The sequence below is a fragment of the Entamoeba invadens genome (assembly GCF_000330505.1).
Source record: "Entamoeba invadens IP1 unplaced genomic scaffold scaff_1105074726715, whole genome shotgun sequence".
Taxonomy (NCBI): Eukaryota; Evosea; order Mastigamoebida; family Endamoebidae; genus Entamoeba; species Entamoeba invadens.
This window is the reverse complement of record NW_004440286.1, coordinates 409995-431935: the sequence shown is the minus strand read 5'-3', so window position 1 is coordinate 431935 and position 21941 is coordinate 409995. Positions and strand designations below refer to the sequence as shown.

The following is a 21941-nucleotide window of genomic DNA, read 5'->3' as shown; positions in this document are numbered from 1 at the left end:
TCGCCAGCATCACAATGATTCTTTCTGTTGCGATGTACGCATCGTGCTCGGTGTAGCCTTTCTTTGTTAGTGTTTTAAAAGTGTCCAAATACTCTTGAGGAAATGGAACTGGAGAGTCGACAAAGGGTGGGGTGTTCCCTGAGAATGCCAAATAGACTATCGCGACTAATTCATGGACGCCTTGTTGATATCCGATGTTCGGGTGATTCTGAGCAAACACTTGACACATCCGTTTCACTGTGTTTCTTGTCGACTCTACCATGAAGAAAGGTATATCAGAGAAGAGTCTGTTAATGTCTTGTCCTATCACATCATCATATTGAGTCGGTTTCAAGTACTCTAAAAATTGGTCATATCGTTCGCGTTGGGCTTCTATGATGTTAACCCATAAGGGACTGACGGGTAATGGTAAGATCTCTAAATGTATTTGCCACGCGAGTCGTCGAAATAAATTGTCATATGAGACACTCTCCCCTATCTGGTGCAATAGACGGTAATCAAACTTTAAGTAGTAGCACCTGAATACTTCTTGGAGTACCTCCGAAGTCTCGTCCATATAAAAAAATCAAGTTTGATTTTTATTTAAAAATTATAATAAATCTATTAATAGTTATTTTGTTTAAATTTTCATTTCTTTTTCTTGTTTTTGGAACTATTTGTTATTAATTAATTTTATTATTAAAATAATTAAAAAAATGAACTGCAAAATTAATGATACTTGTCCTTTTACTCGTCGCTAGTGGTCTTTCTGCGTGTGTTAAAAAGAGTGAAAATGAGTGTTACAAAGCCGTTGGGTGTGTGTGGAATCAAGTTGAAAATGTGTGTGAAGGACACAATTTATTACACAATGAAAAACATTTTACAGACTATGTCTTGCAATTTTTGAAAGGGGTGGGGTCGATCATTGGAAAAGTGTTTTGGCCCGTTTCCTATTTACTCGAAAATCCGGTGTACATTTTTTATATCCTTTTAGTCTTTGTATTTATCGCGGGCGTTGCTGCGTTGATAAGTAGTGCTGAATTAAAGATGTTTAACCCTGCAACAGCAAAAGTTTTTAACACCAAAATGGAGTAATCAATATCTTAGGCAAATTACCATGAATGACAATTTCAATTAAATTATTTCATCAAGATTTTTAATTTTTTTACAAACCTTATTTTTGATGGATTTTATTAAGTAAATAAAATTAAACACACAAGTATTAGTTAGTAATAGTTAGTTATAGTTTATAATATATAATTATAGTTAATGATAGTTAATAATAGTTAGTTAAAGTTTATAAATTAAAATAGTTATTTATAGTTAGTTATAGTTTTTTATAGTCATTCAAACAATTAAAATAAATGAGAAACAAAGCTATAATAAATTAACAGTAGTATTTTTCAAAAATTGGCTTTAATACCTCTTCTCTCGATGATCTCAACACTCCAGTCTCTTTGTACTTTATAAAGAGGATCTGTAAGTATTTTACTGATAATCAAATCATATTGTGAAACTCTACCTTGCTTGTCTTCGTTGACTGTAAGTGAGGAAAAGTACTTGTTGAGTGCGATACCTCTGATCATCATATCACTCTGCTGACATACCAATTCACCGTTATAGAAAACGTCTTTAATTTTGTCCATCTGAATTGCTCCGCCTGTGTTTCGAGCCAATTTACTATTGAAGAAGTATCCATACTCGAGCGCAAAATCAAAGAGCATATTAGTAAGGAAGATGTTCTTGTTCTTGTCGAATCTACGTTTGACCTTATCTTCCGAGACTCCAACACTCCTTTCCAATTCTGCTCTGCACTTGCAATTTGCCTCTGTGATATCTCTGATTCTCACTACGTCTTGACCAAAATGAAGGGTAGTTGTCTTCACAAATTGGAAGGTCACTTTGGACTTCTTGGCAGGCTTTTCAAAGGTGAAAGAACAGAAGGCATTCAATAACCCCAAGAGATAACTCTCTTGAATTGCTTCAAAGTTCTTCATGTCTCTCTTGGAACGAACACAATTGGAGATCACGTGGTCCTCTGGTGTTGAGAATTGGACGGTGGTCTTGCGGACACTGCAACAAGTCATTGAATGAATTCTTTGTTAACTTTTTTTTATATGTGATTTTTTGTTGCTTCATTTGATTTTTTGGCTTCACTTCACAATTCATAGCGACGCCCGGTTAGAAGCAGTTTTTGAAAGCGTTTTCCTTTTAACTTTCTTGTGCGGTTTGTTTTCTAAAATTGTGGGCAAAAAATGGTACTGTAAACCACTTCTTGACGTGGACTTCAATTTAATTCGCATTTAAAAGCTTTTTCAACGCCAAACGCTACTTTGCATCCCGAAAAGAGAAACAATTCGAAGTCTGTTTGCCTCGATCTCATTTTTTGATTGGTCACTTTTCGGGAAGACGCTACCTTCACCAAATGGAAAAAGTTACATAATACCCCATGTCCTATTTTTATTTTTGCTTGTTTATAACACATTATGTTTCTCTAAAATATCGGGTGATTCGACCACATCTTCTTAATGAAAATGGTTTTACTATTTTGAGGGTTTTATTTTGCCGAATTGGTTTTTTCTGGTTCTTTTTTCTATTTAAAATAGATCTCAATAAGCCAATCAAACAATTATAAACCAAAAACGGTCTTTTCTTTATTATTTATTTATAATAAAAAAACTATTTGTGTATGGTTAGAGTTTATGATTTGTGTATGAATTTTTGTGTCTAATTTTTAACACAATTGTTTAGTAAATAAATTATAATTTAACTATTTGTTTCATGCTTCATCACATGAAGTTTATTTCAGAAAAAGATAATTTAATGTTTTTCACTTTTATTTAATCTCTCGAGATTTATGTAAAAAATGATGAAAGAAATGAATGAATTTAAAAATAAAAAATGAATTTTAACAGAACTTTAAAATAGAGTTACAATGAAGCGAACAAAAACATGAAAAAAAACAAATTTTTATTGTTTTAGTAAAAAAAAGTATTTATAGTTTTTATCCAAAAAAATAGACCAGAAGATGGATCTATTGTTTTGATGTTTAGTTGAAGTTCAATAAAATTAAAAAGAGACAATGTCTTTCAAAATTATATATTATAGTATCAATACTAGATATTATTTTTATGTTGCATCTTAGTTCAAGTTTTCAGAAAAACTCTTCGAAAATAGAATTTATTTTTTAAAATTTGTTGAAATGCCGAAGTCTTTAGTTTTATTATTAGCAAATTCGATTTTTTAAAATAAAAAAATTTTATCATATAAAAATTTTAATAAATTTATTTGATATTTTTTTTAAATATTAAAAATAATTACAATATTTTATACTAATAATAATAGTTTGGTCATCATACTATATTTTAATTAATAAAAATTTAAATATAATAAACTTACTAAAACAAAACATTAAATGGTTTTGTATATTATAATTTAATAATAACTATTTTTATTTTGATATCTTTTTTTTAATTAAATAAAACTATATATTTTGTATTTAATTTAATAAATTTATTAAAAAATTTTAATTGATTTTTTAAAAATAATTTTATTATATTATCTTCTACAATGTTATAAACAAAATACTAAAACATCAAAAGAAAAATATAAAAATGTATAACTGAAGTATAAATTTTGATTGTAAAATTATAATTTAAAACAAACAAATAACGACTTTTCATTAATTAATAGAAAATTTGTAAACCAATTTCTCAGAGACTTTAAAAATGAAGTTCTTGCCAATGCAATCCTTGTTTAGTGGAATAATAATGTCCATTGTCTTTTCTTCGTATTTCGAGTTTTTCCATTGATATATTCCAGCAACAACACCAAACACTTTTTGAGATGGTGACTTCTTGTTTTTTTCAAGTATTTTTGTTAAATTAAATGACGTATCAGTTACAAAACTTTTCTTTTCTTCATTTTTTTCGACATTGTAAATGTAACTATCAACACCATCTTTTTCTTGAACCGAAAATTTCCCTATATCTTTGTTGAAAGACACTTGGTACCGTGCATTGTCTTTTTCAAATATATAAACACTCCCAATAGATTTTTTATAAGGACATTCTTTACATGGAATAAACTCAAGTTTCTTGTTTTTCTTGGAATATTTTAAGTCTTCCCATTGGTCACAAATCATGTCGTCAAAACTCATTGTTTCGCAATTTATGATATCTGATATATCGTTAGTTTTTTCTTGTTTGTCTTCACCCTTCTCTATTTTTTCAACTTTTTTAAAACTTTCATTATTATTTTTTGGTGGCGTCGTTTTCTTTTCTTCATCATTATCACATGTTTTATCTTTTTCTTCGAGTATGTCTTGAATTTCCGGTTCTTCTTTAACTTCATTTGGTTTTTCTTTTCCAGTTATTAATATTGTGTTCACAGTGTTAGTAATGACATGTGACTGTTCTTTTGAAAGAGTATCTACTTGTTCGATTTTCTCAACTTTTTCTATTTTTTCATTTAAACCTGTATCACTGACTTCTTCTTTCTCTGTTTCTTCTTTATCATTTCCATCATTTTGGAATGTAATTTCTTCACTTTTGACTTTAAGTGTGTTGTACTCCACAACACCTCCTTGATGTACATGTAACACTATTATCCCATTTTGACATTTACTTTTCTTGTTGTATCCATTCCCATAGATGTATTCAGTCACATTGTCACATCTTGGTACTTCTACTGGAAACACCAATGGGAGGTTTACATCATTTCCAATTTGGCTCAAGTGACATACAACAACTGGAAACACGCGTTTGTTATAGTCTTTTGGTATATCAACATCAAACACATTCACACTTTGTTCTTTAGCAAGAGTATCTAACACTTCATATGTATTACTAAAGTCGTGATTTTTATCCTTTTTAATCGTTCCAATTGATTTGACGTTCATTTGCTTCATTTTATTTTTGCCTCTTCCAACCGTGTTGATATCAAGAACATTCACTTTATCATCTTTACACTCTTTAACACAAAATTCTTTGTTTTCAAACTCGAAATGATAAAGTCCATTTGTGTTGGTACTGTTTTCTTTATAACTCACCATCTTGTTTTGTGATAATTTGTACAGTGCAAGTCTCCCCTCCTCCTGTGCCTCTTTCAGTATTTTTTCGACTTGTCCACCTTCTTCTCGAATCTTGCGCTCGTACTCCTCTTTTTTTCTTTGTATCTCAATTTTTTCCTTTTCAACAACTTCTTCAAGTTTCTTCTTTTTTTCATCCAAATCGTCAACTTCTTGTTGTTTTGTGTTTTGAACAGTTGTTGCCCCATCAATTGAATTTTGTGTTGACTGAATTTTACTTGCCAAGTCCTTTAGTAAACTCTCCGCATTATTCATTAAACTTCTTTCTTTTATTATTCGACTTTTTAAAGCGGATGGCCAATTTTCTGGTATTCTGTCTTTGATTTTTCGAATTACAAAATCGCCAAACCCTCCATTTGGTCTTTTGAACCCCGCGCCAGTCACTCTTTTCTCTTTACCTTCAACTTCATCCGACTGGAAACTGATTGCTACAAAGGTTGGAGTGTTTACTATGTTTTTGAATAACTTATCTATCTCACTATCATTCAAATAACACACAACGTCGTCACCTTCTCTTCTAAATCGTTTATGGACGACCTTTAATATAAACAGTTTATTATCAACTGAAAACATTTCACCGTCATTCATTGTTTGTGTGACTTTAAATGTGTAGCACTTAACATCTCCATTACTTTCTTTGATAACAACAGTTTTTGTTATTCCCATAAAATAGTCTTCAAATGGTATTGCAACAACAGTCGCTTCTTTCTCCTCATCAACACGTCTATTTAATTCGTCTTTCAATTTTTCAACATAATTCTGTGCAAAGGTTTGGTTGCTTAACAATCTATTTTTATTGTTTTCTAAAGTCTTGATCTCGTTCTGAGCATTTTTCAATCAAAGGTAGCACGTTGGAGACTATCCGTTACTTTATTTAAGTCACCCATCGACTTTGGAGGTTCTTCTTTTAATGGTCGTGGTTGTGGATTAAGGAAATCGTCAACTGTGTAATTTGGTTTGTATGATCTTACATCACTTTCTAATGTTGGTATTGCTGGGAATACTATCCCAGAAATTTCAATTTTACTTACATGTTGATCGTCACAATACTTGACAAAGTCGTCAAATTCTTTAAAAACCGGGTAAGGAACTTGGTCTTTAATATCTTTCATTGAAATTGTGTTCTTTTCTTGGTTATAATAAAGACTTAATGAGTTTAAAAACATTTGTCTGAATTGTGTTGATGCGTTTTCTTTAACTTGGAATTGATAAAAGTTGTCTAAAAGGCGAACTAAAACATTGAATTTTAATTGGTACTTATGTGCCATATTCACTGAGTTACTTCCTTTAAAATCCTTCTGTACTAACACCGACTTTAATTGGACTGGATTGGATTTGGCATTTTCTAATTCGGTTAAAAAGTCACATTTTTTCCATTCTTCAGAGGAAGTATTTAAAACTATTTTTTCAACAATTAGAGTAGAAAGTCTGTACATAACAAGTGTGAGTACTTCTTTGTTTGGCTCAGCTTCGTACACTTTTTGGAGGTCTTTTGTTAAATTGACAAATCCCTCAAACATTTGTTTTTGTTTTTCCTCAAATTTTATTTGCTTGAAAAAATCACATGAAGAGGTTTGTGAACAAAGCACGGTTAATATCAAAGCGCTTTGGATTTGAATAGATAAAGTTTTTGACTTATCATACATTAATATTAATTGTCCGAACTTGTTGAGAATGGTATAGACCAATTTTTTTAATTCGTCTATCGTCTTTTGTTGCAACGAACTCAGTTGGTATGACATCCTTTTATTTTTCAGTTCAAATTCGGTCTTTTTATTTTGAATTGAATGATGTTTATTTTTTCAAGTTTTTATCTCAAAAAAGAATTTAAAATTCTTTCTTGTCATCTTTTTATTCAAAATTAGTAACTTAATAATAAAAATTAACTATAAAATTATTTTGTTTTTACAAATTACAAAAACATTTTTTTTGTTTTTGTTCAACTCAAATTTAATAAAATGTTTTTCCTTTTGTTGCTTGTGTGTGATGCAACACAACTTCGAATGTTGCACCTCAGTGATGTCCACTACAACAACGCCTTCAACGTCGATTACAAAAGTAGTTGGTGCCAATCCCCGACGTTAACTCCATTACTTGACAATGAAAATTACAAATATGGAATGTACAATTGTAACCCTCCTATCGATTTAATAGACGCTTTATTTGAACACGCCAAAGAAAATGGGCCGTATACACATATTATACTTTCTGGTGATGTGTGTTCTCATGAATTGAATGACACCCTCTTCCAAGAATGTAACACTATAATGCAACAGAAATTGAGTGAATACTTCGGTGACACGCCAATCATATTTTCAATGGGAAATAACGACACTCCACTCCCAAAAATTTCGATTTGTGATGATCCATATTTCGAGTATCTGAGTACCACATACCCAACATTTATTCCCAGTTTGTTATTAACTAACTTCTATGTATTATATATCAATAATTTAACTTAATAAATAGAATATAATAATATAATATAATATATAATAGAATAGAATAGAATAGAATAATATATAATATAATATAAAAATAACTTAAAGACGATCAAATAGATAATTGGAAGAAAATGGGGTCTTACGTTGTCACTGTTGGTAATAAAACTTTTATTAGTTTCAATACTAATTTATTGACGTCTGCTGCTTCGAGTGACTGCGGGATGTTAGACTGGATGGAAAATCAATTACTCAATTATTCCAGTGAAAATGTGATATTAGTCGGGCATATACCCCCCGGTGTGGCTTCCCATAACGCCGCAGACCACTTCGACCAAACACAACAAACCAAGTTATTTGAAATCCTCAAACGTCACAAAGACATGATCAACTCGATGCTTTTAGGGCATGTCCATCGTGATGAATTTCGATTACTTCCAAGTGAAGACCCGATAGTGATGAGTGTAGGGAGTGGAGCAAGTCCTGTGTATTCGAACAACCCTGGCTATCGAATTATTCTGAGTGACTCTAATAGGAAAGAAGGGTATGATGATATAATAAGTTACACTTTTAACCTTGAGGCGGCTAATATAGCAAAAGCACCAGTGTGGATGAAAGAAGCAAGTTTCATCAAAGACTTTGAGGTCAAAGATATCTCTGTGGAACAACTAACTCTGGCAAGAAACAAAATCTATGACGATCTCCTTCTGGGTTCGTTTTATCGATTCAGAACAGTCGGGTTTTATGATACAAATAAGGCACAAATCTTGTGCGCTATTGAAGCAGAATCAACGGAGATGATGCTTCAGTGCACAAAGGCTGAGAAATGTAAGGGTCTTAATTACTAGGCGTTAACATCTTAATGAATTTGGTTGGAACATGTCACGTGAGTTGAATAAGATTTTAAATTGTTGCAAAAAGTTTTACAAAAAGTAATTTTTTGTAATTTTTAGGTAATTCTATTGGCAAATGTTTATAAATTTGTGTAAAATTTAATGTAACGAGAAGAAATGTCACTTTCAAAAGAAAAGTGAATTTGTTATGAAAATTACAATGAAAAAAGTTTCGAACTAAATTTTGAGGTGTTTCGAATTATAAGAAAATAATTTTATTAACCAATAATTTATAGTTTCTTTACTCAATGGTGGAATGAAGCGACAAAAACAAAAAAGTAGATTCAAATCTTCATTTTTACTATAATTAATAATATTTAATTACTAATAAAGGGAAAGACTAACTTTCAAAAAAACAATCACATCATTTTACCAAAAATCGACCGTTAGACAGAAATAATAATAGAGCTATAATTTATAGTAAAAATATTATCAAAAACCTCTCAAATAGTTCTTTAGTCAAACCATGGAGATTGAGATGAGATGTGTGGAATGTGAATAGAATACGTAATACAACAATAAGTTAAAATAATAACATTACAGCAAGAGACACATTGAGTATTCTAGAAGTGCCTCTCTGACGTCAAACAAAGAAGAACATTGGGTAACAATGTTCTCCCATCTCTTGACTTCCGCGTCTTGCCCTCCGTTATACTTCTTGCAGACGCAAATGTTGTCTTGAGACGCCCAACCGTAAGGGTAGTCGTCGAAGCAGATAGTAGTGAATTTATCTCTTCCGACCTTCTGTAAGTCTTTAACGAACCCGGTCTGTGTCACGCAATCGGTCTGGTACAATTTTTGCTCGAACAAAGGTTCATCGCTTTCGAGGACTTGAAGGATTTGATCGGCGTATCTTTGATCGGCGGAAGTGAACAAGATCAACTCGTATTCCTTTTTCATCCGTTTCAAAAAGTCAACAACTCCATTGCGGATCTCAAAGTAATACGTTTTGGTCCCAAACTCGACGGGATATAACCCAACACGTTGGATGACCGGGTTGGGATATGTGTGAATCAACGTGTCGTCGAGGTCAAATACTAACGAACGCCTTCCATCACTTTCGGGAAGACAGGGACTGACGATCGGACTGACTTTGGCGTCGTTTAGGGTGAATTCTGTAGGGCGGCGAACGATGAGGCTTGTCATTGGGTTATAGTTATGAACTTTAGTTCTTTTTTCTTTAAATATAGCAAAACTTCAAATAGTCAATTTTTGTGGGCTTCGATGATTTTACTATACTTTATACTAATAAGAATAATAACTATTTGATGAACTAAAACTTCCCAATCAAAAATGGATTTCTTTTTGATGAGGGTTGATGTATTTTTGCATGACCAGTGAGTTTGAAAAAAGAATAACATTGTTTCGTTTTTATTTAGTTTAATTATAGTATTTGTTTTTAACTATTGATTGGAGATTGTTGGGGACTTTGACGCTTTGGCAATTGTAGTTAGTTTGATTAACTATATTTAATATAAGCTTTTTATCCTTATTATTTGAGACTTTTCAAGCTATAATAATAGAGTTTGTATTAAAAAATCAATTTAGTAATAATAATCGGCTTGAAGTTTTATAACCGGAATATACCACTCTCCCAAAAGTGCTTGAGTATTTTATATCATTTTATATATCATTACTTATCATTTTGTTTAACAAAAATATAGTAAAATATTATAAAAATATTATTATCTATTATTACATTCCAAAAAAATCAAAGGAATCTCATTTTTGAGAAGATTTTTGTTTTTTCAAATTTTTAATGATGAAATGTTGGGTTAAAATATTATGAGTTCACATTATTTTTGGAGTTCCTTATTGTGATCTTAGTTTCCCGACAACTACGGGGATTATCCAGTATCATAATATTCGAACATTGTAATTGTATTTCGTTTTTTTTGTTACAAAAATAATAATGTTGTGTCTTAATTAACTTTACAACAATTACTGTGTTGATTTTTAATTTAAAAATAAATCATGAAAATAAATCTTAATAGTATTTTTTTGTAGTTAAATTTATTACAAATTAAAACTTATATAATTATTTATATAAAAACTAATAGTTATAATATCGAGTTTGGTAATTATTTATATTTAATTATTATATTAGTAATAAATAATTAAATATAATTTAGAAAAAAAATTATCAATTATTATTATTTTCATTAATATTATTTTAGTTCATTTTTAATTAATTATAACAAAACTAAAAATAGTATGTCATAATGGCTAATTACTAATATGTCATAAAAATTTATTAAATAATTATAACATATTTTTATAATAAATACAAGTTAATTAAACGATATTCTTGTAAAAATTAATGATGATAAGATTGTGATATTTTGGAATAAAACGACATTTAAGCGACAAATAATGTCGACAGCAGCACTAAAACAAATCCGTTATGTTGTCGTTTTTTCTTCCAAGTACGAAGACAGAAGTAGAGTTTAGAAATGATATAAAAAACGTATCTGATCGTCTCGAGTTTATCTCACAAGAAGGACTTAACATCCAATCGACGATCAACAAAGACAATGCGACACTGAACATGATTCGGCTGAAGCTTGAAAACTTTGTTGCCAAAAAGCGATATGAAGAGGATATCAACTGTTGTTCCGACTCATTCATCCAGCCAGATTTTCAACAACAATACCTTCGTCCACATGAACAACCATGTGCTCCAACAACTAACCCTTTGGCGCCATCGTTTGCTCTTATCACTGAACTGACTACTACTGAAGATACCCCTGACGAAAAACGTGACGAATTGCCCCCAATAAACTAGATTTATTAATATTATGACGTTTTTATTTTGCAGAACTCCCAAATAAATTCTCAAAAATCCAAATCAGATTTGGATGAAGAAAATTGTTTTGAGGCTGGTAACCGTCGTCGTTGGGGTGCTTCTTATCATTTGCATTTTAGGTAGTTTTGTCGCGTTTTCCTTTGCTGTTCCTCACTATACATACAACAAAGACACCGGACTTTCTTTTGATGGCGAGAAGAAAGAGGGTGTTTCTTGCGACTCCAAATCCGCCAAGGCCTTTCGTTTGATTGGTTTGTTTATTCATCGACAACTACCTTTGAAAAGATTTTATTTTCATATTAAAATGTATTATTAAAAAATGGTACAGTAATCATAATCGCATTTAAATATGACAAACAATTAGTATTAATGATTTTTAAATCATTATTAAACTATTTAATATACTATTACAATAATGGAATTAAATAGAAAAATATAGTATGTTGCTATATTAATATAATATAGTTAATTTATAATTAATTCAACTATTTCATGTAAAATACAGAAACACAAAAATGGAGTAACATGTAGTGGACAAATTTACATATCAATGCGGGTATCACACAACCACAGATGTTTTTGGGTACCTATTTTACATCACAAGTTTGGCAATGTCAGTCTGTGCTGTCGTCTTTTACTTCTTCCAAAAGAAGAGATTTTTCTACCCGGGAGTGGCTATGGCTCTCCTCACCGTTGTTATGCTAATCGCCACCGTTTATATGACTTCAGTCGATACACACGCAGGGTCAAAAGATTGTTCTGTGTTTAAAGCTGCTTTTAAGAGTGAGAATGTGAAATGCGAAAAGTGGGTCTTTGTTTTACCAGCAGTGACTACATCAATTGCTGCTGTCTTTGCTGTTTGTTCTTTCTTTTTGAATAGTAAACAAATAGTAAGAATTGTAATTTGTATAGAAATTGTCTTGATGCCACTTTTTTAAGTCATAAGTGGAGTCTTACTGACATGTAGCTTGCGATGCCACCATTAATGATGGTAACAAGATGTTCCAAAGACGATAGTGCTATTGGTGATGAAAGTATATTGGTGAAAGAAAAGAAACCAGCCACTAAAAAGGATACGAAGAAAGTTGAAAACAAGAAGAACAATGATTTTGATTTTGGGAGTCGGGAACAGTACCAATATCTCACACCGAAAGAAACATCGTCAGCACAAGAACAGAAACAACAAACACCACCACCTCCCACTGAACATCATGATTCGGACTTTATCGACTTTTCAGCAATGAAGCACGACTAATGAAAATTCAATTAATTTAATTAATAATTGTGGTTTTATCTATTTTTAAAGTAAAATATCATTCAAAGGACTTAAACTCATTGAAGCTAATGAAGTTTAATATTCGAATTTAAAAAACTTGATATTTCAGTCCAAAAGAATGTCATTTTTCTTTTCTTCAAAACAAGATAGAGCTGTCGCTAAGATCAAAGAGTCTGTGACAAAATTAAATGAACGGATAAGTGAACTGAATGCAAAAATTGAAGAATATACAATGAAAATGAAAATGTACCAAAATAATGGGGACTTCGAAAATGCTGATATCATTAAGAACACGCTGTTGGACAAATTAAGTGCGAAGAAGTCGGTGTATTTGAAACTTATTATAGAATTGGAATTCCAAAATATCGATTTAAAATCTGCAGAAACTGATCAACAACTTGTAGCTAGTACAAAACAATCACATGATGTTATTCAAAAATATGTAGAAAACAGTGGTCCAGAGAAGGTTGCTGAACTCATTGATGACAAAACACAAAACATAGACACAACAAAAGAAATTCGACGCATCTTATGTGAAAGGGTTGACAAGATGCTTGAGAAGAAGAAGTCTGTATATGATGTGAAAAAAGACAAAGAAGAAGAAGACGTCGAAAATTTATTAGAAGAGCTTAAAAAACCCAAAGAAGAGGAATTTATTGAGAAGAGAACAGTGTTATTGGAAGGTGAAGAAGTTGTGAAGACTGAAAAAAGTACACAACAAGTCACACAAAAAATACAACAAATCAATGACAAAGAGATAAACAACACAAATGAATCACAAAAAGTAATCGCAAAATTGAACGAAGAAATTGCAAGTTGGAAAGAGCGATGTTTTGAGGCAGAAAAGTGCATTGACATGGATGAGATCAAAACACTCAAAAATGAAAATGCACGACTTAATCAAGAAATCGAAACACTGAAAACGGAGTTAGTACACTACAAGAACCAAATGGTACCTCAGAAAGAAGTTCAAGAGGAAGTCCAAGAACCAGAACCAATAGACCAACAAACTCAATTGGAACCAATAAGAGAAACTATTTCTGTTCCATTGATTTACTTTATGACTGGGGGACAATTCCAAATTAAATCGGGACAAGAATATTATGTTGTGACTATTGAAAAGGGGCAGAAAGAAGGAAGAGAATACCCAGTCACTGAAAATGGCGTTGTTACTAAAGTGCTCACCGTTGTCTCGAGTGACGACACTTTTATTAGAGATGGAGAAAATTTGCAGACACATATGCAACTCGATAAAAGTTTAATTGGAGAAACTATAAGTACACAACTGAAATTATTGGATGGGTCTGAACAATCTATACAATTCAGTGTTATAGAAAACGCAAATTACGATTTTGAAGGGTTTGGACTTCCCAAAGAAGATCAATCCGGATTTGGAATTTTAAGGTTGGTAGTCGAAATAGTTTAATTAATAAGTAAATTGGTTGTTATTTCTTTGGTTAATAATAACTGTTGTAAAAAAGACCCGTCATGAAGAAACAAATGAAAAATAGAAATAAAGTATTATTTTATTATTCAAAATAATAATGTATTGTCGCAATATTAATAATTACTTTACGTTCTATTATAAATTATTATATAATTATAGAATAAAGTCGTTTTAATATAATTACTAAATTGAAGTTTTATTAAAAACAAAAAGAGAACTATAAACTCTTTTTTCGTTTTTTTATATCGGAACAATTCTTTTCAAATAACAAATAAGTTATAATAAAATAATTACCTATAAACAAAAATATGTGAAAAAAAGTTCGTTTTGCCATTTAAAAAAATTGTTCAAAAAATAATAACAAAAAGTAAAAAAAAACAGAACAAACACTTCACTTTTTTTACCATTTTTTTCACATTTTGAAAAAAATGAAATAAAAACTATATATTTAGTATTATAATATTAAAAATTACTAAAAGTTTATTTAAAAATTGTTTAATGTGTTATTCTTTACCAAAATAGTTAAAAAAATACCAGCTATGATTTTTTGGACAGTAATTAACATAAAACTTTATAACATATTTTTAGAAATGCTTTGGACAAACTACTGATGACAAACAACTATAAATTATAGTAAAATAAATCATCATTCTGATATTCATTGAGAAGTTTGTAATAAATGAATTCAACCCATGCAATTTCAATTATTCTACCAATGGATAGACCCACAGATAAGAACAAAATAAGCCTATTACTTCTTTCTTTTCTAAATTAAGGGACTGCAGAACTCTACCGTCACACCACCAAGAAACTAGAATCTATAGTAAAGAAACTAATAACCTGTTCTTTGAAAATTCACAACATAAAAGAGAACTGAAAAATGAGCGATTAAACAATGGGCGCAAAAGGGTCTAAAGGCGCGAAAATAGACAAGAAGATGTTAGCGATGGACACGATTGAAATAACAGGGAAGAACATGTCGACCTTTCCGAAGGGGATAGAGAAGTGCCAGTGTTCCAATCTGAATTGCTCGGTGAATGACTTCACGGAGATTCCCCCCGAAGTGTTCCAAATGGTGAATTTAGAGATATTAACCCTGTCAGAGAACCGTATCACTTCCGTCCCCGACTCCATTTCAGTTGCTACAAATCTTCGAGAGTTGTATCTTGCTAAGAACAATCTCTTCTATGATGGGATCTCTGCGGAGATCAAAAAGTGCTCGAACCTTCAACGGCTAGACATTTCAAATAATAAGTTAGAAGCTATTCCAATGGAAATTGGGTCTCTCTTGTCATTAGAATATTTGAATATCTCCGAGAATGCTCTTCAGACTATCCCCCCAGAAATCGGAATGTTGGACAAACTTCAAACTCTGTTGATGAACAAAAACTCCATCCAGAAACTCCCCGCGGAAATTGGGAACTTGAGAGGACTTTATGAGTTAGATATGTCAAGCAATCAAATGGATATGTTACCTGAAGAGTTGTCCAATATGTTGTCCCTCAAAATCTTAAGAATCGGTTATAACAAACTCAGTGGCAATATTGACGTGTTGACCCACTTCAAATTCCTTGTCGAACTCGACTGCCAGAACAATCCCGGTATTCTCGATTTGCCTCCACTCGACTCCTTACAAAACTTAACACGACTTGTCGTCAGAAACTTGCCAATCACTCACATCCCCGGCCTCACGTCTCTGAAAATGTTGTGCGAGTTGAACGTCAGAGATAATTTGAAGATGCAAGGAATCCCAGAAGAAATATTCGAGATCACTACACTCCAAAGACTCGATTTTGTTGGGTGCAATATCACCGTCATCCCAGAAGATATCCAAAAGTTGACTGCATTGAATATGCTCGAATTGTCGAGAAACGCGTTGACTGAAGCTTCTTTCCCTCCTGCAGTGTCTACTCTTACTTCAATCTCAAAACTCTCACTCTCCGGAAATAAACTCCACACTTACCCACAGACATTGTGCGACTTGACCTCCGTCGTCGATTTGGATATTTCAAATAATTTGCTCGTCGATTTCCCAGACGCTTTCGGACAGTTGAGCAACATCCAGATCTTGTGCGCAGCCGGAAACAAGATCAACAGAATTCCTGAGGTCATGGACAAGTTGATCTCAGTCACTTATATGGACTTGAAAAATAACCAACTCAAGAGACTCCCCGCTACTATCGGAGAAATGAGACAACTCAACAGACTCGAACTCGCACATAACATGTTGCCTGTCCTCCCACCAGAAATGGGACAGTTGGAAGGAATTATCCAAGTACTCGACTTGAGCAACAACCCACTTGTCATCCCACCAAAGGACATCGTCGTCAAAGGCCCAGCTGCTATTTGCAGATACTTGAAAGAAAACGAGGAAGTCATTAGAAAGGGTGTTGTGTCTGGTCTTGGACAACAACAAGCTTAATTTTAATTTTGTTTCGAATTTTTTGAACATATTTGTATAATTTTATTTAATTTATAAAATTTATATTTTTTTAATAATTAAGAATAACAAATTATTATTATTTTTTATTTAATAATAAAAAACATGTAATTCTTTGGTTGATGAAACAATAAGTGAAAGACTGAATTAGCACCGATCAAGCTCTTTCTTGATGAATTTCGTATTTACATAATTCTTGTCCAAGTCCAAACTCCAAATCATAGCACCTCCAAGCTTGTGATCACACACGTACTGTACTTTGTGTTCAAAAGTGTCTTTATCATCGAATGAGAACCACTGATCTCCACTGTACCCAAACATAGTCATTGATTTGGCATCGTACTGGATATTTGCAGCTGGAATAAGTGAGTCGATTTCGTACTTTGATAAGTAGCCATTCTCGCCTGTGCATTTTCCAGATGTGCTCGCTCCTGACGCTGGTGAGCCCATATCGTGTTTGTTGGCTGATTTCAAAGTCCACCCTCTTCCATAGTGCGCCATTCCAACAAACATCTTCGCTGGTGGAACTCCCTGAGACAAATATGCTTTAACAGCATCATCAACGCTCAAAGCGTCATCTGCATAAAGTGCAGTATGTGAACCAGTGACATCGTCCCAAGAACCATGCAGATCGTACGTCATCAAATTGATCCAGTCGAGGTATTTGTGGAATTTCGATATTTCCAAATTTTCGATATTCTTTGGACCAGCCGGTGCTGCAATTGTCAACAGCAATCTGCTTCTACCCCCACTCAATTTCTCTGCATCAATCGCCTCCCTAAACTCCTTGAGTAGCAAAGTAAATGACTGCACATCAACAGGTCTTCCACCTTGGTCTTCGTTTGCAGGGTATTCCCAGTCTATGTCAATTCCGTCGAGATTGTACTTACGCGCAAAGCTCATTGCACTCTTTATAAAAGCCGCTCGTGAAGTCTGCTTTTCTGCCATCTCACTGAATAAGTGCTTTGTCGAGTCGTAGAAGTTGAAATTCCACCCTCCGATTGAAGCCAAAACTTGCAGACTTGGGTTTTTAGATTTCATCGCAACAATCTTTGGAATCATTTGGTCATCATTCCATTCGTATTCCTTCACAGTGTAAGATGAGTCAAAGACTACAAATGCGTAGTTAATCACGTCAACAAGTGTAGGGTCGATATTGTCTGGTGTGTACTTACACGCCCACCCATCAATCGAGTTTTGTCTGTACTGTGCCCAATTGGTGTAATACGAGACAACCTTCTTTGGCCCACTTTCCTCCTCTGAGCTTTCCTCTGGTTTTGGTTTCTCTTCAGAAGACTCCTCTGGTTTGGGTCGTTCAGAAGACTCTTCGGGTTTTGGCTTTTCCTCTGACGAAGACTCTGCTGGTGGCTCTGGTTTCACTTCTGATGACTCTTCTGGTTCTGGTGGTTCTGAAGACTCTGGGAGTGGTTCCTCAGACGACTTATCGAAATAATCGCCAGGTTTCAGTGAGCAGTCTGGCAAATCAGTCCAACTCCATACACATGGGTTGTATGCTGTCTTCCCGCACTTGCACACCAACCCAGATGGGCACTTTGTGATCTGTCCTTGTGTATGTCCGTAGCACCAGAGATAAGATGTGTCATCGATACAGTAAAAACCGTTGTCGAGTCCTTCACATGTTTGTGAATTGGCTAAAGCCAACATAAAGTAGACAAACGCCATTGCAGACATTTTCCAATTGGGTTTTGTTCTATTTTTCCAGCCTTAAATGTGCTTTCGTTCCGTCAACTTCTCATAAATATTTTAAATTCGATAACAAGATCGAAATGCCGGAACGACAAATTTAATAAGCAAAAAAATGAATAAAATCTTAAACACAAAACAATTATTTTGGGATGGATGCCACATACTTATTGAATTCCAAATACTTTTGTTCGTCGAAGTCATTAATTTTTAGTTTTTTAAATTGTGCCTCAATTTCTTCATCACTACACTTTTCTAAAATCTGGAGCAGAACAATGTCATACACCATTTGCATTCGATCAGGATACATTTTTATATATTTTTTGATTTCATCCAAATAAACTACTGCATTCATCTTTAAAGTTTTTTTCTTTTTTAAGTTTTTTTAATTTTTTTATTTATAAATAAAACTATATTATACTTTACAAAATATAGTTTTATTATTAAAAAACAATTAGTTAAAAATTATTATTTTTTTATATAATAAATTAAAGATATTGAGCACTAATTCACAATAAATATGACGTGTCATCCACGTCTTAAACAGTAAACTAAACTCATTTAGTTTTTTAACTAAAGTTATATTTTATAAAAAAACTATAATAACAATTTAATTGTTTTTTTTTAAAGAAAACTATATATTATAATATTATTTATAATTATTAAATAATAATAATTGTTTTCATCATTTCCAAGTAACTATTTTACCCGAAGTGTTGGCCATATTCTGTGAATTATAAATTGCTAGTAAACCACAAAATATTAAAATGAAACTATAAACAGAACTATCAAATTGGAACAAAAATAGACCACGTCCACCCAGGAATATCCACGTTAAACAAGCCACGTCGATGCCACGTTATACCCGACATGAATAAAAAGAAGGGTTTGAGAGAGCATTTAGAATAGAATGCCAATAGCAGTTGGAATTGATATTGGGAACCGTAACATTACAGTTGCTGTAGTACGGAAGAACGGGATTGATATAGTTCTCAACGAATCATCGTCTCGACAAACGCCGACTTTTGTGTCCTTCTGTGACAAAGAACGAGCGATAGGAGAGGCAGGGTTTGGCCTTTATCTTCGAAATGTGAGGAATACCATTACGGATGTTAAACGACTGTTGGGGCGACTTTATGAGGACAAAGATGTTCAAGAAGAATTGAGTGAATTGCCGTATGAAGCCGTTAAACTTGAAGATGGGATGGTAGGGTTAAAAGTGATGCTTCGAGGGGAAGAGGTAGTATTTCGAACGGAACAGATCATTGCTATGCTCTTAGTCCAAGTCAAAAAGTTTACAGAAGAGTTTACTAATGATGTCTTCACAGAATGTGTCATTTCAGTCCCGGGTTACTTCACTGAAAATCAGAGAAGAGCCATGTTAGATGCCGCCAAAATAGCTGGAATCAATTGTTTAAGATTAATGAACGAACACACTGCTACTGCACTTGCTTATGGTATTTATAAGAACGACTTAAGTGAGAAAGATGTGAGGAATGTGTGTATCATTGATTGTGGCCATTCAAACACAACGTGTTCCATCATCGGGTTATTCAAAGCAAAAATGAAAGTACTTGCAGTTGACTATGACTGGAAGTTTGGAGGGAGAGATTATGATGAAGCGATTGGAGAGTTCATTCGTAAGGACATTCAAGCCAAGTGGAAAGTCGATGCAAAGATGAATAAGAGGATGTGGGGAAGGATTTTAGTTGGAGCTGAGAAGTCGATTAAACGAGTGATTTCAAGTGGGTCTCCAGTAGCTTCTTTGTCATTAGATAACTTATATGAAGAGCGGGATTACTCCATTAAAGTAACTCGAGAAGATTTCGAGAAGATGGTAGCTGAGATGAATAAGAGAGTTGTCAATTTAATTAAAAAGACTATAGAACAATCAATGATTAAATTAGAGGATATCTATGCTTTTGAAATTACAGGCAGTGGAACTCGACTTGGAACTTTACAAGATGCCATTTCGAAAGAATTTAATAAACCTCTTTCTAAGACTATCAATTGTGAAGAATCGATTTCTAGAGGGTGCGCAATTGCTTGTGCGGAGTTACAACCATATTTCAGAGTAAAAGATTATACAGTAGAAGACTTACCACCATATGATTTGAATATGAAATTCACAACGGAAAATAAGACGGTCGACCCGATTCCTTTCATTACAAAGTCTTCAGTCTTCCCAGTGACTCGTGTAGTCAAATTCAACGATTTTAAGAAATTGGATTTGGTCATCGACTATGCCAGTGTCCAGTCGCTTTTCCCAGGAACTTTAAGAGATGGCGTTGAGGTCAAATTTAATGAGTTCCCTAAGACTAAGACTGAAACGCCCCAACTGAAACTTCGAGTTGCTTTGAATACCTCTGGGGTATTAGAAGTTTTGGACGCAACTTTGAATGAACAAGTTGAAGAAGAAGTTGAAGAGAAAGAGACGATAGAAGTCCCCGAAGAAGTGAAGAAGGAAGAACCAAAGAAAGCCGAAGAGCCAAAAGAAGATAAAAAAGACAAAAAAGACACACCTGTCGCTGAAGCCGAGAAAGAAGGTGAAAATAACACTAAAGAAGCTCCTAAGAAGATGGAAGAAGAGGTGAAGAAAGAGACTCCACCTGCCGAACCTGTGAAACCCAAAATGGTGAAGAAGGTGATCACAAAGAAAGTGAAGAAAATGGTCGACAAGGTCTATACCTGCTCATTTGAGCTTAAGACGTGTTCGTTGGAGAAAAAAATGATGAACGCATTCATCGAGAAAGAGGCACAAATGCAAGCGGAAGACAATCACTTCATCGAAACCGCTTTTGCGAAGAACGACTTGGAGGCATTTGTCTATAACACTAAGCAGAAATTGACGGACGGAGTCTACGTCGAATTCACTACACCTAAGGAAGCACAAGAGATCTGCGAGAAGCTTGAGAAGTACATCTATTGGTTGGAGGAAGACGGATATGATGAAACGAAAGGCGCATATTTGGCTAAAAAAGCGGAAGCGGAAGCAATTGTGAAACACATCGCCGACAAGAAAGCAGAAAAAGACCGAAAAATTGCAGAGGAGAAAAGAAAGAAAGAAGAGGCGGAGAGGAAAAAGAAGGAAGAAGAGGAAAGAAAGAAAAAAGAAGAAGAAGAAAAGAAAAAGAAAGAGGAGGAAGAAAAAAAGAAAAAAGAGGAGGCGGAGAAAAAAGCTAAAGAAGACGCAGAAAAAGCTAAACAACCAAATCAAACCGAAAACAAGGAAAATACTCAACAGGCTCCTCAAAACAAATAATACATTTTTGATTATTTTTAGTAATAAATTAATTTAATAATTGTGGTTGAGATTTAAGTAATTTTAGTAATATAATTATTTAATTATTTTATAATATTTTTAATTAATTTTAGTATAATCAAAAATGAGAATGAAGTTTAAAGAGAATTACAAAAGAAAACTCATAATCAAAATTGATGAGCGAGATCAGTGAAAATGAAACGTGTAAAATGGAAATGAAAAAACTTATGGGAGATATTGGGATTGTTTGCTGTGTGTCGTTTTGGTATTGTATATAACTGAAATACAGGATATTACGATCGATGAAAACAAAATAACTGGGTTTGAAAAAGTGCAAATTTTAGCCTTGAAATCTTCCCTCCCCCCTTTCCAACAATTTCAATCTTATGAAAAAGATGACAACTGACATCATTAGTTTTTCTTTTTTATTACATTGGAGAAAAAAAAGTAAAAATATTTTTGTGCAGTTTTTTTTCATCCCCTCAGGTCAACAATCTTCTTTAAATTTCCTTTCATCTAACACATGAGATACTTAAGATTTTTAACTACAAAAAAACGGTATCATTAAAAATACTTTCTATAGCGAAACTTTCAAATTTATATA

General features: G+C 33.0%; 13 protein-coding genes across 13 annotated transcripts; 7 read left to right on the top strand and 6 right to left on the bottom strand.

Moving 5' to 3' along the window:
• EIN_487780 (hypothetical protein) lies at positions 1-556 on the bottom strand (the record flags this gene model as incomplete). The annotated part of the gene is made up of 1 exon (XM_004255999.1): positions 1-556. A coding segment is annotated over one exon (556 nt), but the record flags the coding sequence as incomplete, so codon positions are not given.
• Positions 557-711: 155 nt separating this feature from the next.
• Positions 712-1074, top strand: EIN_487770 (hypothetical protein; the record flags this gene model as incomplete). The annotated part of the gene is made up of 1 exon (XM_004255998.1): positions 712-1074. One exon carries the CDS (start codon positions 712-714, stop codon positions 1072-1074), a length of 363 nt encoding a protein of 120 aa, XP_004256046.1.
• Positions 1075-1382: 308 nt separating this feature from the next.
• On the bottom strand, positions 1383-2066 carry EIN_487760 (hypothetical protein; the record flags this gene model as incomplete). The annotated part of the gene is made up of 1 exon (XM_004255997.1): positions 1383-2066. One exon carries the CDS (start codon positions 2064-2066, stop codon positions 1383-1385), a length of 684 nt encoding a protein of 227 aa, XP_004256045.1.
• Positions 2067-3661: 1595 nt separating this feature from the next.
• On the bottom strand, positions 3662-5734 carry EIN_487750 (hypothetical protein; the record flags this gene model as incomplete). Its single annotated transcript, XM_004255996.1, has 1 exon — positions 3662-5734. The coding sequence occupies one exon, from the start codon at positions 5732-5734 to the stop codon at positions 3662-3664; it is 2073 nt and encodes a 690-aa protein (XP_004256044.1).
• Positions 5735-5901: 167 nt separating this feature from the next.
• EIN_487740 (hypothetical protein) lies at positions 5902-6588 on the bottom strand (the record flags this gene model as incomplete). The annotated part of the gene is made up of 1 exon (XM_004255995.1): positions 5902-6588. The coding sequence occupies one exon, from the start codon at positions 6586-6588 to the stop codon at positions 5902-5904; it is 687 nt and encodes a 228-aa protein (XP_004256043.1).
• Positions 6589-7026: 438 nt separating this feature from the next.
• EIN_487730 (sphingomyelin phosphodiesterase, putative) lies at positions 7027-8357 on the top strand (the record flags this gene model as incomplete). The annotated part of the gene is made up of 2 exons (XM_004255994.1): positions 7027-7480; positions 7618-8357. The coding sequence occupies 2 exons, from the start codon at positions 7027-7029 to the stop codon at positions 8355-8357; spliced, it is 1194 nt and encodes a 397-aa protein (XP_004256042.1).
• A 582-nt stretch (positions 8358-8939) lies between these two features.
• On the bottom strand, positions 8940-9548 carry EIN_487720 (carboxy-terminal domain RNA polymerase II polypeptide A small phosphatase, putative; the record flags this gene model as incomplete). The annotated part of the gene is made up of 1 exon (XM_004255993.1): positions 8940-9548. The coding sequence occupies one exon, from the start codon at positions 9546-9548 to the stop codon at positions 8940-8942; it is 609 nt and encodes a 202-aa protein (XP_004256041.1).
• Positions 9549-10806: 1258 nt separating this feature from the next.
• Positions 10807-11187, top strand: EIN_487710 (hypothetical protein; the record flags this gene model as incomplete). The annotated part of the gene is made up of 1 exon (XM_004255992.1): positions 10807-11187. The coding sequence occupies one exon, from the start codon at positions 10807-10809 to the stop codon at positions 11185-11187; it is 381 nt and encodes a 126-aa protein (XP_004256040.1).
• A 73-nt stretch (positions 11188-11260) lies between these two features.
• Positions 11261-12463, top strand: EIN_487700 (hypothetical protein; the record flags this gene model as incomplete). Its single annotated transcript, XM_004255991.1, has 3 exons — positions 11261-11459; positions 11740-12065; positions 12176-12463. The coding sequence occupies 3 exons, from the start codon at positions 11261-11263 to the stop codon at positions 12461-12463; spliced, it is 813 nt and encodes a 270-aa protein (XP_004256039.1).
• Positions 12464-12602: 139 nt separating this feature from the next.
• EIN_487690 (hypothetical protein) lies at positions 12603-13910 on the top strand (the record flags this gene model as incomplete). Its single annotated transcript, XM_004255990.1, has 1 exon — positions 12603-13910. The coding sequence occupies one exon, from the start codon at positions 12603-12605 to the stop codon at positions 13908-13910; it is 1308 nt and encodes a 435-aa protein (XP_004256038.1).
• A 916-nt stretch (positions 13911-14826) lies between these two features.
• EIN_487680 (oligodendrocyte-myelin glycoprotein precursor, putative) lies at positions 14827-16353 on the top strand (the record flags this gene model as incomplete). The annotated part of the gene is made up of 1 exon (XM_004255989.1): positions 14827-16353. One exon carries the CDS (start codon positions 14827-14829, stop codon positions 16351-16353), a length of 1527 nt encoding a protein of 508 aa, XP_004256037.1.
• A 165-nt stretch (positions 16354-16518) lies between these two features.
• On the bottom strand, positions 16519-18063 carry EIN_487670 (chitotriosidase-1 precursor, putative; the record flags this gene model as incomplete). The annotated part of the gene is made up of 1 exon (XM_004255988.1): positions 16519-18063. One exon carries the CDS (start codon positions 18061-18063, stop codon positions 16519-16521), a length of 1545 nt encoding a protein of 514 aa, XP_004256036.1.
• A 922-nt stretch (positions 18064-18985) lies between these two features.
• EIN_487660 (heat shock 70 kDa protein, putative) lies at positions 18986-21337 on the top strand (the record flags this gene model as incomplete). The annotated part of the gene is made up of 1 exon (XM_004255987.1): positions 18986-21337. The coding sequence occupies one exon, from the start codon at positions 18986-18988 to the stop codon at positions 21335-21337; it is 2352 nt and encodes a 783-aa protein (XP_004256035.1).
• Between the last annotated feature and the right edge of the window lie 604 nt (positions 21338-21941).